The sequence below is a fragment of the Zea mays genome, chromosome 1 (assembly GCF_902167145.1).
Source record: "Zea mays cultivar B73 chromosome 1, Zm-B73-REFERENCE-NAM-5.0, whole genome shotgun sequence".
NCBI lineage: Eukaryota > Viridiplantae > Streptophyta > Magnoliopsida > Poales > Poaceae > Zea > Zea mays.
In genome coordinates, this window is record NC_050096.1 from 280,585,886 (window position 1) to 280,602,665 (window position 16,780).

A 16,780-nucleotide genomic window follows, 5' to 3' on the forward strand; every position below is an offset into this window, starting at 1 on the left:
GAATAAATGGATCAGCTACCACTTGCGCTTGAGGGATTTGAAAATAGTAGAGTAGAGCTTTTGGTTTGTCAAAACTCTTTCATTATCTCTTTTGTCAAAAGTTAGCTTCTTGTGGGGAGAAGTGTTGATTATGGAAAAAGGGGGAGTTTTTGAAATCTTTGATTAATCTCTTTTGAAATGACTCTCTTTATGCTTCAACATGTGTGTTTGACTTTGAGATAGAGATTTGAGTTTGATTTACAAAAACAAACCAAGTGGTGGCAAAGGATGATCCATATATGCCAAAATCGAATCAAAATGAATTTAGTTTTTATTTGAAGTGATTTTGCACTTGTTCTAGTTGCTTTATGTTGTGTTGGCATAAATCACCAAAAAGGGGGAGATTGAAAGGGAAATGTGCCTTTGGGCCATTTCTAAGTATTTTGGTGATTGAGTGCAAACACAAGTGCTTAAATGTGAAAATGTGCCCGTGGTTGAACAAAGTGCAAATCAAAATTAAAGGTATCTTTCTAAGCCTTAGTACATTGGTTTTGTGTACTAATACCTTGTCTAAGTGTTAGAAACAGGAAGAAGAAGAAAAGAAAAGAAGTGGAGAGTGGCTGTGTACAGCCAAAGGCTGTTTCGGGCTGGGGCACCGGACTGTCCGGTGTGCACCGGACAGTGTCCGGTGCGCCAGACCAGCGCGGAGCAAACCAGCCGCTCTCGGGTTTTTCTCCGGCGACTTCGGCTAAAATTCACCGGACTGTCCGGTGTGCACCGGACTGTCCGGTGAGCCAACGGTCGGCTGGGCCAACGGTCGGCCGCGCGATTGGCGCGCGACACGTGGCCGAGCCAACGGTCGGAAAGGTACACCGGACTGTCCGGTGTGCACCGGACATGTCCGGTGCGCCAACTGTGCGCAGATCTGCATCAGAAAGCAACGGTCGGATGAGCTTTTTATGGAAACAAATCGGGCACCGGACAGTGTCCGGTGTGCACCGGACTGTCCGGTGCGCCACGAGACTGAAGGCAAAGATGGCCTTCCAGATTTGTTCCCAACGGCTCCTAGCTGCCTTGGGGCTATAAAAGGGACCCCTTGGCGCATGGAGGAGTACCCCAAAGCATTCCTACAACACTTCTAAGCACCAAGACGTCAATCTCACGCGTTCGTTTCATTGTGATAGCATATAGAGCTCTTGTGGAGTTTTTGAGTTGTGTTGCGAGCTCTTTGTGCGACTTGTGTGCGTGTTGTTGCTCTGATCTTTTGAAGTCTTGTGTGCGTTGCTCATTCCCTCCTTACTCCGTGATTCTTTGTGAACATCAAAGTGTAAGGGCGAGAGGCTCCAAGTTGTGGAGATTCCTCGCAAACGGGATAAGAAAAGAAAAGCATAACACTGTGGTATTCAAGTTGATCATTGGATCACTTGAGAGGAGTTGAGTGCAACTCTCGTCCGTTGGGACGCCACAACGTGGAGTAGGCAAGTTTTTGTACTTGGCCGAACCACGGGATAAACCACTGTGTCTTCTCTGTGTTTGATCTTCTGTGGTTATCGTATTGTGCAAGGCCTTCACTCTAGCCACTTGGCATTAACTGTGCTAACTCTTAATCAAGTTTTGTGGCTATAAGTTTAAGTTTTACAGGATCACCTATTCACCCCCCCCTCTAGGTGCTCTCAGGACCCCGTCGGGGAGGAGAGATCCTAGGAGTTGTCTAGGCTCGGGCAGACCGACCTAAACTCCTCTAATCGACGTAGAGTCGAGGAGAGGCAGAGAATTTGGGGATTGAAATACTAAACTAGGGCTAAACTAGAACTAGACTAGAACTACTCCTAATTGTGCTGGAAATAAATGCGAGATAGAAGTGGTATTGGTTCGATTGTTGGGGTTCAATCGGCCGTAGCCCTTCATCTATATAAAGGGGAGGTCTGGATCCGCTTCAAACTGATTTCCGAGTTAATCCTGCGGTTTTAGGTAACAAATCCCGCGAGAAACTAGGAACCCTAACTGACTCTGCGCACGCGCGGACCGTCCGCGCCACCACCGCGGACTGTCCGGACCGCGGACCGTCCGGCCTCGGGGCCGGACCGTCCGCACCGCTCTTTTTAGAGCTCAACACTTGTCAAGCGGCCATCAAGTTATTGTGCACTTCTTTTAATCCTGTGTCTGGAGACCTCTGGTCTGAATTTAATCAGATGGGCACCGTGAAGTTTCTGAATGAAAGATAGGTAAATACAGTTTTCTGAGGCCGCTGCATATATAAGAAACTAAGTAAGCATTCTTTAACTGTACTTCTCATGATAAACTTATTTTAAATGATATTGGTATTTCAAGAATGTCTTACTGTACTTCCACCTTTTTTTTTGAAGTAAAACTGTACTTCCACCTTATTGGCAGATTGGATACTATATGGACAAGATCTGAAGGGCACCAAATCTAATAGATTCAGCATTTGGAAAGCGGAGATAGATATCTTGACTTTGTGGAGATGATTTGTTGGGATTGTGATTTTCCCTTGTGCGTCCTGAATTTTTTTTATTTCTCATCGTCTGTTGTATCATCCTTTTTTTCAACTACAGTTTCATGTTGTGCATGCATCTTTTTGAACCTTTGCAACAAATATGCTTATGTGACATGTATTAAAATGAATACCAAACACAATAACATTGGGAAAGCAAACCATCACCGCTGAGGCTAGCCCCAATGGGTAGTAACATTACTCATTAGATGTCACTTAGGACTTCTCACTGATGTGGCGGACTAAAGAAAAGAGAGATAAAAACTGTATCATCCTGAAGATACATTAGGTTATTCTCAATTCATAGTAACATACTCATTTAATATATGACACAAGCATTTTTAATGATGTGGCAATAGAGTTATAGGGGAGAAAGTTTACCTTGAGGGAGATATTGCTTGGACGATCTTAGATATTGAAACCTACATCGTTTAAGTGGCCTACATCTCGCTCATATATGCTAGTATTTAATACTCTATACAGATAAAAAAACAATCTATAAGACTATTTTCACTCTATTATATCTTGTCACAATATCCAAAGGTGATATGACATATAAAATTATATAAGATATAACTATCTCAATGCATGGTATTATAGATTACTTTTTGATCCTCTACAAAATATTAAAAACTAGCATATGTGAGAGTATGAGATGTGGATCACTTGGATGGTTAGAAGTTTAATACATATGATCTCGTGCCAAGTAATATCTCTATTAATATACAATTTTCTTTTTTCTCTTAACAATTTTGCCACGTCATCAAAAATGCTTATATGATATGTATTAAATGTATACGACACGTTAGATTGGGAATATACTAATATCATTATTAAGATAGTTGCATCTTATATAATTTTATATAACATGATAGCTTTAGATAGTATGATAAGATATAATAGACTAGGAATAGCCGTAGTTTGGACACAATATCTAAGGTTAGAAAATCGTGCATAATGCCTGCACCTATTGCCATATAACATATACAGTAATTAATTCTAAAGGGAAAACACCATAATATTATGCATCGTCTGAGTTGTATTGTGATTGCCATGAGAAGGTTCGAAACTAGCCAGGTAATTAGAGATGATTGAGAGCTTATTCGGTTAGGGATAGATTAAAAGTGATTAAATCCTTTTCTAGCCAAAATTAATTAGAAAGAGATTTAATCTCAAGCCCCGTTCGGTTCCTTTGGCGCCTGGAATAGTTTAGGATTAGAATGGTTCACAAATTTGAATTATCTTGATAGCTAGAATGATTTCTACTTTCAATCCAGACTAACCGAATGAGCCCTCAATCCTCTCCGGTTCAAGTGTAATCGAAAAGGTCTGAGGGAGTTAGAATCTCTATCCTATTTAAAATTGAACACAGAGAAAATTTTATCCTTTTTAATCCTCTTCCTCAGCTCTTAGGGATTTGTTTGAGAGCAAAGGTGTTGGGGGAAAATGAATAAGGGTTGTTTTGATGAAATGGAAACTGGAGGAGATCATGAGAGTAAATCACTTGCTATTTAAAATTTAATGGAAATGGATTTTCTCACTCACGAATCCTCTCCAATTCTCACCAAACGGTTCCTATTCTGTTACCTTCTTTTCCTTCTCCTTTTAGTTTCACTTCGGATATAGGAGCGAGGTGTAGTTAATTATTTGCTTCTTACGGTTCCTATTCTGTTACCTTCTTTTCCTTCTCCTTTTAGTTTCACTTCGGATATAGGAGCGAGGTGTAGTTAATTATTTGCTTCTTCGATCTTGTGTCATCCGTCGAGAGAGATACATGCGCATGTTTGGTTGGCTTCTCCCGGTAGCCCAGCTGTATGAGCCAGGTCGGCTTCTCCCGGTAGCCCAGCTATATGAGCCAGGTCGGCGGGAGCCTAACTTCAAAGATGCGATTAATTTACTCGCGCCTGCAGAGCCTAACGTCCTAGCCCAGAGTGCTTTAAGTATCGTGCGAGCCTGACTCCATATCTGCACACAGATAACCAAACACACACCTCGCACACACACATAGAGCCTGGTTGACAACAACCAAACAACAACTCATTGCATCCCGCGATACAAGCACCAGCAAATACAAGCAAACAAACACATAAGCAAACAAACACATGAATACTGATACAGATACCACACAAGCGAGCTAGAGGTAGTTGGAATTTGTATCTTACGTTCATACCATGTAGAGCCAAAAGGTGATGGTTCATACCATATAATTACCGACACGGGAAGCTACCCTACTGCTTGGCAAAAGCCAAACTGAACGCGACACACAAGCGCGGTCCATCGCCAGCGTGTATGTACCTCCTCATCGAAAGGGCAGGCTAGCATTGCCTCTTTTATTAACCCCAAGCCCAGGCCAGATCACAAACTAGACAGCGAAATCTAGTTCTCCATGCGGATGATGCAGCGGATGCCCTCCCCCTTGGCCATCAGGTCGAACGCCTTGTTGATCTCGGCGAACGGGACGCTGTGCGTGATGAACTTCTCCACCTCCAGCTCCTGTGCAGAGCCAAGCAGAATTGCAGGAACGATTCTTAACAGTTTTTCAGCAAAAGCTCGGCAGGTAAGGAAACTGAAGGAACGGCACTTTGCAATTTACCTTTTTCATGTACAGCTCCACCACATTTGGCAGATCAGTGCGTGGCTTATAGTTGCCAAAGAAGGTCCCCTTCAGGGTCCTTTCGTTCAGGAAGTTCATCGGGTGGGTCTTGAACTCAGCGTCCTTATGTGGCACACCCACCAGCACAGCAACACCCCAGCCCTGGATCACGAGCGCGGCAGTTAGAACATGCATGTCTGGATGAAGGGAACCTGGAGAAGGAAAGTAGCTGAGAGTGTATACATATACTTACATCATGAACACATTCGAAAGCTTGGATCATAGCATTAATGTTGCCAGTGCATTCCACACTGCGGTCGACCCCTCCGTTGGTCATCTCAGCAAGTACCTAGACCATAAAGGAATTATTGAATGTTATGGCCAAGTTCAGCATAAGCTGTGATAACCTTTTGTTGTCTTGGGTAAAGAGACAGACCTCCTGCACTGGCTTGTTGTGGTCTTTTGGGTTCACAAATTCAGTGCAACCGAACTTCCTAGCTGAAAAATGGGACAGATGGATGAGCTAATGACTTGTCGAAACAACGTAATAAAATGACTACTCAGTTATTAGACCAAGTCCAGTGTAACCAAACTTCCTAGCTGAAAAAAATGGGACAGATGGATGAGCTACTGACTTGTCGAAACAACGTAATAAAATGACTACTCAGTTATTAGACCAAGGCCAGTGTAACCAAACTTCCTAGCTGAAAAAATGGGACAAATGGATGAACTACTGACTTGTCAAAATAACGTAATAAAATGACTACTCAGTTATTCGACCAAGGCATGCCTTCGATCGAAGGGATACATCATACATATATACATATGTGTGTGTACTGTACCTTCTTCGAATCTGCTGGGGTTCAGGTCGACACCAATGATCCTTGACGCTCCAGCAATCCTTGCACCTTCTGCAGCCTAACCATGCGCAGGGTAATCAGATGCAAACCCAACACACATTCTCATTGCAATTGAAATTCATAGAACAAGCAAATCGTTTCAACACTTACGGCAAGACCAACGGCTCCTAAACCGAAAACAGCCACTGTCGAACCCTTCGGAGGTTTTGCAACATTAATTGATGCACCAAGACCTAAACAGAGAAAGAATTTGTGTAACTCAGCATCTCAAGATAAATGTACCCCAGCATCCACACCAAAATGTAGTAAATGAACTTACCGGTAGAAATACCACAGCTAAGGACGCAAACTTTATCAAGGGGAGCCTGAGGGTTGATCTTTGCAACACAACCCACATGCATGACGGTGTACTCGCTGAAGGTGGAAGTCCCAACAAAGTGGTAGATAGGCTTCCCATTGATTGAAAACCGCGACTTGCCATCGGCAATCATCACACCGCGGTCGGTGTTGATCCTGAGCAGATCACACATGTTGCTCTCTGCCGACTTGCAGTGGGCACACTCCTTGCACTCCCCAGTGAACACAGGAAGGACATGGTCGCCCGGAGCTACGTCAGTCACACCCTCTCCAACACTCTCTATGATACTGGCAAAATCAAGAAATTTCAGGCGGCTAGAATAAGCAAATTTGCCTCAGATAACAGATCTAAAATGATTCTACACAACCCTAGCTGTACGTGCCTTTGTATACTGAAAAAATAGTAAGAGTAAATTAGCTGAAGAAACTGCTAATGAAAGAATCATAGATAAATCTGTCAAAGTCCACTGCCAGTAACCCAGAACATCTGATGTCCACACAGATAATATCCAACCGTTGGTATACCATTTCAAACAAAAACTATTTCTTCTGACTCTTCCACATGCATCTAGTAAAACAGTAAACAAAGACCACCAACCATACCCATAAACTCAGACGCAAAAACATAATAAATATGCAAAATATAAACACAGCACATATATAGTCAGCAACATAGTGAAGTAAATCGGGGAATAGAACATACCCTCCAGCCTCGTGGCCAAAGATCCGAGGGAACACGGGAGTCTGCCCCTAAGACAGATAAGCCGCCAAGAAGGCGCAAGTCAACCGCGAGTTGTTGTATCATATCTACTGACAAAGATCACAAATGGGATGGCTGATTAGATACCTTGGCCTCCCAGAAGTAGACGTCGGTGTGGCAGAGCGAGGTGAAGAGGATCTTGACGCGCACCTCCATGGCCTGCGGAGGCGCTACCTCCACCTCCTCGATCGACAGTGGCTTGCCGGCCTCCCATGCCACCGCAGCTGCACGGGTCCAGGAAAGCAATCGCATAGTCAAGCTAAATCATCAAGATGCAAACTTTTCGCCCTTGCTAAACACGGTAAAATTCGAATGGACATGTGTGGAGCAGCAAAGGCCTTACGTCCGAGAAACAGGGCCACTCAACGAGTTAGTTAAATTCAAAGAAAGAAACGCCTCCTTGCAAGTTGCAACATTCCTAGATCATACTAATGAAAATGACGTCCTTCATTAAAGAACAGGGAAGATAGATTTTTGCTCCATAGATCGTATGATGTGTTCAGCCAGACTGTCGGATGGACCACACGGTAATAGCAGTGCTGGACGATGTTACATCGAGAAAGATTACTAGCCTTTTCATGGGAGTAAAGGATATAAAAGAAATAAGTTCACCACGATTGCAGGATAGCATACAAGATCAGCGCCACTGCGGCACTGTTCATCGAAAAAAAACTGTGGACGAAGCTTTCCCCAAAATTACTCAACGAATCATAAACCAAGATTAGTCAGATCAAGAGACAGAGGAGAAACAAGGCGGACCTTTGCACTTGATCACCTTCCCCGCGGTCGCCATTGCCCCCCTCCGCAAATCTTCGAACAGAATCCCAAATCAATCCACTCCGAGACCCTCAGTCCCTCACCAGTTACGAAACCAATCGATCCAAAGCGAGATGAGCCTGTGAGGAGCGAGAAAATGAGCCCTGATTTATATAGTGGTAGCTCTAAAGGAGGAAGAGATGGGAAACGACGGGAAGGAGGGTGCGGTTTGGCCGCCTGTGGGCAAGCAAACCACGGCGCGGCTTGCGAAACCGGGGCTGCAGCCTCCACCTGGAGTGGAACATAGCCGTGGTCCGTGGACCGTGGTTTTCGCTCGTGGGGGAGGTGGTGGACTGGTGGGGTGCGGACAATCGCCAAGCGGTGGCGGCGGAGGACGGCACTGCGCTGTCGTGGCCGTCGGATGCGCCGCGCTAGCTCGGATCTGCGGCTCGGAGCGCGCGCGTGTGTGGACAAAAAAATTGTTTTCTGTGTACGCGTAGGCGGCTAGGCGGACAGGTGTGCTGCTGAATCATTAGGATTTCTAGACGCCGTGCAGGGGCATGTGGAAGCACCGAAGCAGGAGGGAGCCGAAAAGTTGTAGCACAGCGATGGCATTTCACATTTTCACCCACGCAAGCATGTACTGTTGGCTTTAACAAAAGCCAAATATAGACACGGGACGTACCACTGTTCTTACGAAGAGTTAAACAGAAGCACACCAGTTTTTTAAAAACAGTTTCTATCCTCAGTGTCTAAAAATTAGCTTATAAAAGAATTAGATAAAGGTAACTGGAACTCAGTTTTTTTTAAAATAGTTTCTAGTTTTTTATACATAATTACTAACATATTCTTCGTCTATTTTTAAAATAATGGTAATAGATGTAAATTTCATAAACCCAACAAGGACATTGAGGGCCTATTTATAAGCATCCAATTTCTAAGAAATTGGTTTGTACAAACTAGAGTGATTCCAAATATACTTGTTTATGTCTCAGTTTATAAAAACTGGATTCTTAGTTTCTTAAAAACCAAGAAGCTACTCTCCCATAACTAAAACCAAGAAGCTATTCTCCTTATAAAAAAACTAGAAACTAGGTTCCAAACACCCCACCCAATTTTTTTCATAAAACATTTTCAAGAAAGTGAGGATAGAAAATAGTTTTTTAAAACTGGTGTGCTTCCAAACATGTCGGTGTGCTTCCAAACATATCCTAAGTGACTGTTTGGATCCCAGAAGCTAAAGTAAAAGTGACTAGCCTATTGGATCCCAGGAGCTAACACAAAAGTGGCTAAAGTTTAGTCACTTTCGGGCTAAAGATACAAATAAGAAGAGCTAAAAGTAACTAAAATAGTAAAAATGTATCCTTTTAGTTACTTTTAGCTCCTAAGGTTGAGCTAAACTTAGTCAATTTGCTTTAGCTCCTAGGTCCAAACAGGCCCTAAAGTTTAGTCACTTAGTAGTTAAAGATCCAAATAGGAAAAGCTAAAAGTGACTAGAATGGTTTGCTAAGTGATTTTTGCTTTAGCTCCTAGGATCCAAACAAGCTCTAAAATTGTCTCCAGCAACGTACTCTACGTAAATGTCTATATTATAGATATATTTTTTTAGTTTTTTACATACATATTGGTTATACTCTCATATATATTTTACATATTTTAGTGTTGGGGTTTTTCTCCGCCGAAGGTCTTCAAGGCAAAAACACCTTCGACAAAATGATACAAAATCTTACTGAAGTTATCTTCAGCCTCGGCTCAACTCCTCGAGACAAAGCTCAAGGGCTTTGGCGACAGTGCAAGAAGCCGAAGGTCAATAGCTTCGGCCCAGACCAAGCAAAGAAGGAAAAATGACTAGATAGACCTTATTATTTTTAATTACTTATAAACAAATGTTTGAGGGCATGAATGTAATTGTACCCGGGCTGCGTCCCGCGCCTTTAAATATATGAACAGTACCTCGTACTATTCACGCTGGATTGTATTCACTCTCACGTCATTCTTGCATCCATACCTTCTGCCAAGCCGAATGTATCAATGTAACACAAATATTATTCATATTTTCTCATATTCACTGAATATATAAATATGAATATATTGTTGATTTATAATTGTGATCTTTATTTCCTTATATTTTATTGCTTAATTGTTCACATGATAAAATGATGAAGGTATTCCCTTCATGACCTTCGTCTGAAGATCATTATATCCAAAGGGAAATAATACTTCGAAGGATGAAGGTCTTTAACCAATAACAACTGTGTTGCTTTGTTCTTCATTTATAGCATCTGAGAACAAGTGGCCAACATTGGCGCCCACCTACGATGAACTCACTTCTACAGCTATAACAATGGCTTCGCAAAGCAACCAAGTTGTAGCATCTTTGGCCACGAAGCTAGTGTTTCCAATCACAGGCGGCTCAAGTTCTGAACCAGCCAACAAGAAACAGAAGAAGGAAGCACATAGAAGGGTACATCATGTTGGAGTTCAAGGACCTTTCATCAAGTCCAAGTAGTCGCATATTCCAATCACCTTTTCTCAGGAAGACCTTCAGCTTAAAGATTATCCTCACAACGATGCAATGGTCATATATTGCATCATCAAGGGATTTTTGGTCCATAATGTCTTAGTGGACACATGCAGTGCAACAGATAACATCTTTGCGAAGGCCTTCAGGCAAATGCAAGAGCTAGATGATAAGATACATGATGCAACACACCCTCTTTGTGGTTTCGGAGGGAGATAGATAGTGGCACTTGGCAAGATAACAATGCCAGTCACCTTCGGCTACGTTAACAACACAAGGACATAGCAAGTTGTCTTTGATATTGTTGATATAGAGTACCCATACAATGCAATCATTGGTCGAGGGACGCTCAATGCCTTCGAAGCAATACTCCACCCAGCATACCCTTGCATGAAGATACCTTCGGAACAAGGGCCCATTGCTGTACATGGGAGTCAAGAAGCTGTCAGGAGAGCCGAAGGAAGTTGGATGGATTCTAAGGCTATTCATAATATAGATGAAGTCGAAGCTTATCAGTAGTATAAGCACAAAAGAGAAAAGGTTGCTTCGGTAGACCAACCAAAGCCTATGCTCTTGTGTGGAGACATAGCCGAGCAAAAAGTATTGCTGGGATCTCAACTATCTGATGAACAAGAAAAGACCTTGCTAAGATTTTTGTTTAACAACAAAGATGTTTTTGCTTGGACAGCCAATGACCTCTGCGGTGTCAATAGAGACATCATTGAGCACTCACTCAATGTGGACTCATCCTTTAGACCAAGAAAGCAAAGGCTTCAGAGAATGTCTGATGACAAAGCCGAAGGCACACGAAATGAAGTAAAAAGACTTCTAAGTGCCGACGTTATTAGAGAAGTAACATACCTAGAGTGGTTGGCCAACACTGTCATGGTGAAGAAAGCTAACGGAAAATGGAGAATGTGTATTAATTTTACAGATCTTAACAAGGCATGTCCGAAGGATGAATTCCCATTGCCAAGAATAGATTCCTTAGTGGATGCAGCAGCCACTTCGAAACTCATGAGCTTATTGGATTGATACTCAGGCTATCATCAAATCTGGATGAAAAAGGACGATGAGCCGAAGACAAGCTTCATAACTCCTAGTGGCACTTATTGTTATCTTTAGATGCCTGAGGGGCTCAAGAATGCTGGAGGAAGCTTCAGCAGAATGACTGCCAAAGTTCTTCACTCTCAAATTGGCAAAAATATGCTAACATATGTCGATGACATCATAGTAAAAAGCACAAAACAAGAGAACCATGTTGCTGATTTGCAAGAGACATTTGCCAATTTCAGACAAGCTGGTCTTAAGTTAAATCCAGAGAAATGTGTCTTCGGAGTAAAGAATGACAAGTTTCTTGGCTGCTTGGTGTCAACAAAGGGTATTGAAGCTAACCTAAGCAAAATCGAAGCTATCCTTCGGATAGAGCCGCCAAATTCGAAAAGGGGGGCTCAAAGGTTAGCAGGAAGGCTGGTATCATTGAACAGATTCATTTCAAGATCAACAGAGAGGAATCTACCTTTCTTTGAAATATTGAAATCAGCCGAAGTCTTCCAATGGGGTCCAACCCAACAAAAAGCCTTTGAAGAGATGAAGCAGTATTTGATAGATATAACAACTTTAACTCCACCTTCATCAGGAACCCCATTGCTTCTATACGTGGTTGTTTCTCATACTGCGGTCAGTGCAGCACTTGTACAAGAGAAACAAGATGGCCACATAAAAAAGCAAGCACCGATATACTTCGTCTCCGAAGTACTCAGCCCATCTAAGAAGAATTACACATAATTGGAGAAGGTATTGTATGTTGTATTGATGGCCTCCAGAAAGCTTCGACACTACTTCCAAACATATCATATAATAGTGCCTTCATCACAACCCCTGAAGGACATAATGAGGAACAGAGAAGCCACAGGAAGGGTCGAAAAATGGGCCGCAGAACTCAATGAATTCACCATTGATTATGTACATAGGTCTTCGATTCAATCTCAGGCGTTGTCAGACTTCATTGTCGATTAAACGCTAGGGGCTCAGGATGAAGATAGAATAAATGATATCGAAGCTTGGATGGTATTTTGTGATGGGTCCTGGGGAACCTTCGGTGCAGGGGCAACTGTTGTCCTAGTAGCACCATCCAAAGTTAGAACTCGTTATGCAGTACAATTGGATTTTAGCTGCACAAATAATATTGTAGAGTACGAAGCCCTCCTCTTGGGGCTTCGAAAACTTAAGGCAATGAGTATAAGAAGGGCAGTTTTCAAGACTGATTCACAAGTTATATCAGGTCATGTGGACAAAAGTAGCAAGGCAAGAGATCCGAAGCTTGAAAAATATCTAGATGCAGTCCGAAGGTTGGAAGCTTCTTTTGAAGGTTTCTTTGTAAAGAACATCCCAAGGGGAGAAAATGAGCATGCAGACTTATTGGCTAAATCAGTGGCACAGGGGCTTCCGCTACCTTCGGAGGTGTTTTTTGAAATAATAAAAGCACCATCAGTTGAGCTCATGGAAAGAGCGGTGCTCACGATTTCACTGGTACATAGTGAAGATTGGAGGACTGAGATTGTATCTTTCCTCCAGGGCAACTGTCTTTCAGATGACGAAGGTTATAATAACAGAATGGATGCATGGACAAGACCATATGTAATAATAGAAGGGGAGTTATATAAGCACGGAGTTTGCTCCCCATTGCTCAAGTGTTTATCCAGAACTGAAGGGCAAGAACTACTGAAGGAGATACATGCAGGACTATGTGGGGCCCACATTGGATCTAGGCCCCTATTGGGGAAGGTTTTCAGACAAGGTTTCTACTGGGCGAAGGCAGCTTCGGATGTAGCAGAATTAGTACAAAAATGTGAAAATTGCCAAAGATGCGCCAGAGACCAGAAGCAACCTTCGTCTTTGACTCAACTAATACAACCGACTTGGCCACTGCAAAGATGGGGTTTGGATCTGTTAGGACCACTCCCACCGGCACAGGGCAACTTGAAATATGTTGTGGTGGCGGTGGAATATTTTTCTAAGTGGATTGAAGCAAAGTCTTTGGCTACAATAACTTCGGCCACAGTACAAAAATTCTTCTGGCAAAACATCGTTTGTCGCTTCAGCGTGCCGAAGGCTATCACTGTTGATAATGGAACTCAGTTCGATGTCGAAACTTTCAAAGCCTTTTGTAGCCAAATTGGTACAAAAATACACTTCGCATCAGCGAGTCATCTGGAGTCAAATGGATTGGTAGAAAGGGCAAATGGAATTGTAATAACAGGAATAATGAAGTCAATCTTCAATCAGCCTAAGGGAAAGTGGCCAGATGAATTAATAAAAGTGGTCTCGAACCACAACACTGCTGTATCAAGGTCAATGGGATTTACTCCATTCAAACTTCTGTTCGGTGACGAAACAATTACACCGGAAGAAGAAAGAACGAGTTCAATAAGAACTTTAGCTTCGACAGAGGACGAAGGTGACTGCCAAGTAACAAAGGATACCATAGAAGAGACCAGGCTTCAAGTCATAGAGCACATTAATAAATACCAGGCTGAAACAGTCAAATGGCGTGACAGAAAAGTAAGATTGAAAAACACCAAGCCAGGTCACTTGGTGCTTCGAAGGGTGGCCAACCCTGATATAGTGGGGAAGCTTCATCTTAAATGGGAAGGAGCCTTTCTGGTTGTATCTTCGTCAAGACCTGGCTCTTACAGGTTGAAAGACATGGATGGAAATGACATTCCAAGATCTTGGAATGCAGATGAGCTTCGAAGATATTATGTGTAAACAATGTAATTTTCTTATTATTTCCTTATGGCACCCTTTTCCTTTCAAGTTGGGAGAAAGGTTTTTAACGGGGCCATAGGTTGTAATTTTTATTCTTTGTTTTGGCCTATGCAATATAAAGGCAAAATTCCCCCATATGTAAATTGTAACATCCAGATTCGCACCTTCGAGTGCAAAAAGGGACATGGAGAAGCTCAAAAGTCGTCCCTAAGGGGATGCAGAGCCAAAATATCACCTGAAAGGTGAAGAAGCTACAAAGTCGTTCCTAAGGGAGCGCAAAGTAAGTTCCGAAGCTCAAAAGTTGTTCCTAAGGGAATGTAGAGCTAAGATGACACCTAAGTAAAAGGTGAAGAAGCTCAAAAGTCGTTTCTAAGGGGATGTAGAGCTTGAATGCCACCTAAGTAAAAGGTGGAGAAGCTCCAAAGTCGTTCCTAAGGGGATTCTGAGCTTGGCTCCAAAGTCGTTCCTAAGGGGATGAAGAGCTGAAATACCACCTAAGTAAAAGGTGAAGAGACTCCAAAGTCGTTCCTAAAGGGATGCAGAGTTTGGGTGTGTTTTTGGCATACATTTGCATAGCTCATTACATCATTCATTGCATTCATACAAGCATTCATTAGCCATTCTTAGGATCATCATCATCATCATGACATAAAGTACTAACAGGAAAAGACAGAAGATGTCTGTCTTCGCTGGAAAAAATGCTTCGTTGAAAATGGAGATGCTTTGTCTCAGACAAAACTTCATGGCATATGAAGGTGATTCGTCTTTGATAAAAAAATGCTTCAATGTGAACGAAAAGAATGGAAGGTGTTTTTCGCCTATGGCTCAAAAATTGCAAGTGTTGGTTTCGTCCATATCAAAGCAATTCATACAGGAGCAAATAGGTAAAATTATATTACAAGATATTCACAAATTTGTACAATATTTTGTTCAACTAACAATTACAATTCCTTGCAAAGTAATGCAAAGAGACCCTAAGTTTTCTACAGATAGATACAAAAGAATGTCCTAAGAGTCTTCAGGCCTTCAGAACAAGCTTCGGCTCAGCAACCTTCCTGCAAACAGATGAAGGTATAAGGTAATCAGAAATTTAATAAAGGAAAACCAAGGTAAAAAGACAGGTAAAATAGTCATACTGAATTGAGCAATTTCCTAGCTTCATCCCCAGCCAACTCACGTCCGCCCTTAGCCCAAATTTGTGTAATGAATCTGTTCCCTATACTTCGGGCTTCGGCGGGGATATCAACTATATCTGACGTCGAAAGATTGAAAGTTGGCTTGTTGACTGTCTTGGCATGAGTACATCCAGCCTTCATAAAAGCAGCAGCTGTGCCTCGAGAAGCTACCAGGGCACAAAAATCTCTATGCCCGCTTATAACTTCGTCAAGGGCTTCAACTTTGTTTTCAATATGATTAAAGGCTCTAGGATATCTTCGGTCGAAGGGGTAAACTTTTCAGAAGCAGCTCCAAATGAGTTGAATATCCCCTTAAGCCGGTCAGCACACCGAGTCGCAAAATCTACACACTTGTTCCGAAGGTCCTTAATAGACTCGTACAACTTCGTATTCTTCTCAGTTTTGGCCTCGACTCTTTTTTTAAGTTTCTTCGTCTCCTGGTCGAAGCACCGTGAACTCTCATCCAAGATCGATCGAGCTTCATTTAGTTCCTCGCTTAACTTGGTATTTTGGGATCGTGATTCTGCGAGGGAACTTTCAGCTATTTGCAGTAGGATAGTTTTTTCTTCTAGATAAGTTTCAAGTTCCTTTATTTTTTCCTCTAATCCTTTAACTATAACTTTGTGTTTCATGTCCTCACTATCCTGCTGCATTCTCAGCGCTTTGCTTAGCAGCATGCTCTGCAAACAAATTAAAGTTAGAACACTCAATCTATCTCGAAGGTAATAAAAATCTTGATGAAGATCTTACCTTAAAATTAGAATAAAATAGGCTACCAACAATGTGTTGTCATCGGTAACCACTGATGTTTGCCTCGAGCTTCGGGAATCCGACACTCTTAGAAAGAGTGCCGATTATCTTTGCCCCGGCGCGGTCGCTTATACATCCTAAAATTTCTTCATCAACCCTACCGAAGAGCAAAGATCCCGGCTGGTAACCACAAGATATTACATATTCTTTCAGCTCTTCCTTGTCTTCCTCGGAAAGCTCCTGGCCGCCCACGTGACGAAGGTCAAAATCCCCTTCATCCGAAGGAGTTTTAACAATTTCTTTTTCTTTATCAGGCACTGTGGCCATGGTTTCTTCTGGAGCTACATTTGTCTCCACAGTCACATCTGCAAATACGTCTGACACAAGCCTATCAATATCTGACATTGTTGTTTCGGCTTCATCAGCATCTTTGGCTTCGGCAGCACCTTCAGCTTCAGCTTTGGTATCCGCATGAATCGCTACTTTGGCCGCCGAAGCTGAGGACAGTGTTTGTTCAATTGCTTCCATTACATTTACAATTCGTTGCTTCTTTTGTTCTTTAACTTTCTCCTCTGTAGCCGAAGGCTGTTCTTTTCTCTGTAAAATTTTTGTCAGTTCTCATCCCAGAGGACTTAGCAGCTTGAAGGGTGGGGATTCAGTCATTACCTTCAGGATTTCGGCTGCTTCAGCAGCAGAGGGCGTCAGAGGAGCTTCTTCTCCTGTCTCATCTACCTTCGGTCCGA

The 16,780-nt window shown here is 42.5% G+C and overlaps 1 protein-coding gene and 1 pseudogene across 3 annotated transcripts; one reads left to right on the top strand and one right to left on the bottom strand.

The window, feature by feature from the left end:
* Nucleotides 1-2,400, top strand: part of LOC103645599 (vacuolar protein sorting-associated protein 51 homolog) — a 41,633-nt pseudogene extending 39,233 nt beyond the window's left edge.
* A 2,109-nt stretch (nucleotides 2,401-4,509) lies between these two features.
* On the bottom strand, nucleotides 4,510-8,271 carry LOC542363 (alcohol dehydrogenase 1). Of its 3 annotated transcripts, none has more exons than XM_008650471.3 (11): nucleotides 8,033-8,271; nucleotides 7,824-7,960; nucleotides 7,152-7,288; nucleotides 7,008-7,054; nucleotides 6,267-6,592; nucleotides 6,098-6,180; nucleotides 5,930-6,005; nucleotides 5,524-5,585; nucleotides 5,341-5,436; nucleotides 5,088-5,249; nucleotides 4,510-4,987 (listed from the first exon to the last, which is right to left on the bottom strand). In XM_008650471.3, the coding sequence occupies exons 2-11, from the start codon at nucleotides 7,855-7,857 to the stop codon at nucleotides 4,871-4,873; spliced, it is 1,140 nt and encodes a 379-aa protein (XP_008648693.1). In that variant the 5' UTR covers nucleotides 7,858-7,960; nucleotides 8,033-8,271; the 3' UTR covers nucleotides 4,510-4,870. The 3 variants fall into 3 exon arrangements, with proteins under 3 accessions (XP_008648693.1, XP_023156252.1, NP_001105409.2); XM_023300484.2 differs by having other exon boundaries at nucleotides 8,074-8,154; NM_001111939.2 differs by having other exon boundaries at nucleotides 4,525-4,987; nucleotides 7,824-8,150.
* Between the last annotated feature and the right edge of the window lie 8,509 nt (nucleotides 8,272-16,780).

Excerpts from the sequence above, each read along its gene's own strand:
- LOC542363 (XM_008650471.3), bottom strand. The coding sequence starts at position 7,857 with ATGGCGACCGCGGGGAAGGTGATCAAGTGCAAAG. Across the intron at positions 7,289-7,823 it reads GAAGGTGATCAAGTGCAAAG|CTGCGGTGGCATGGGAGGCC; the intron begins GTCCGCCTTGTT and ends GGACCCGTGCAG. Across the intron at positions 6,593-7,007 it reads TTTGGCCACGAGGCTGGAGG|TATCATAGAGAGTGTTGGAG; the intron begins GTATGTTCTATT and ends TGATTTTGCCAG.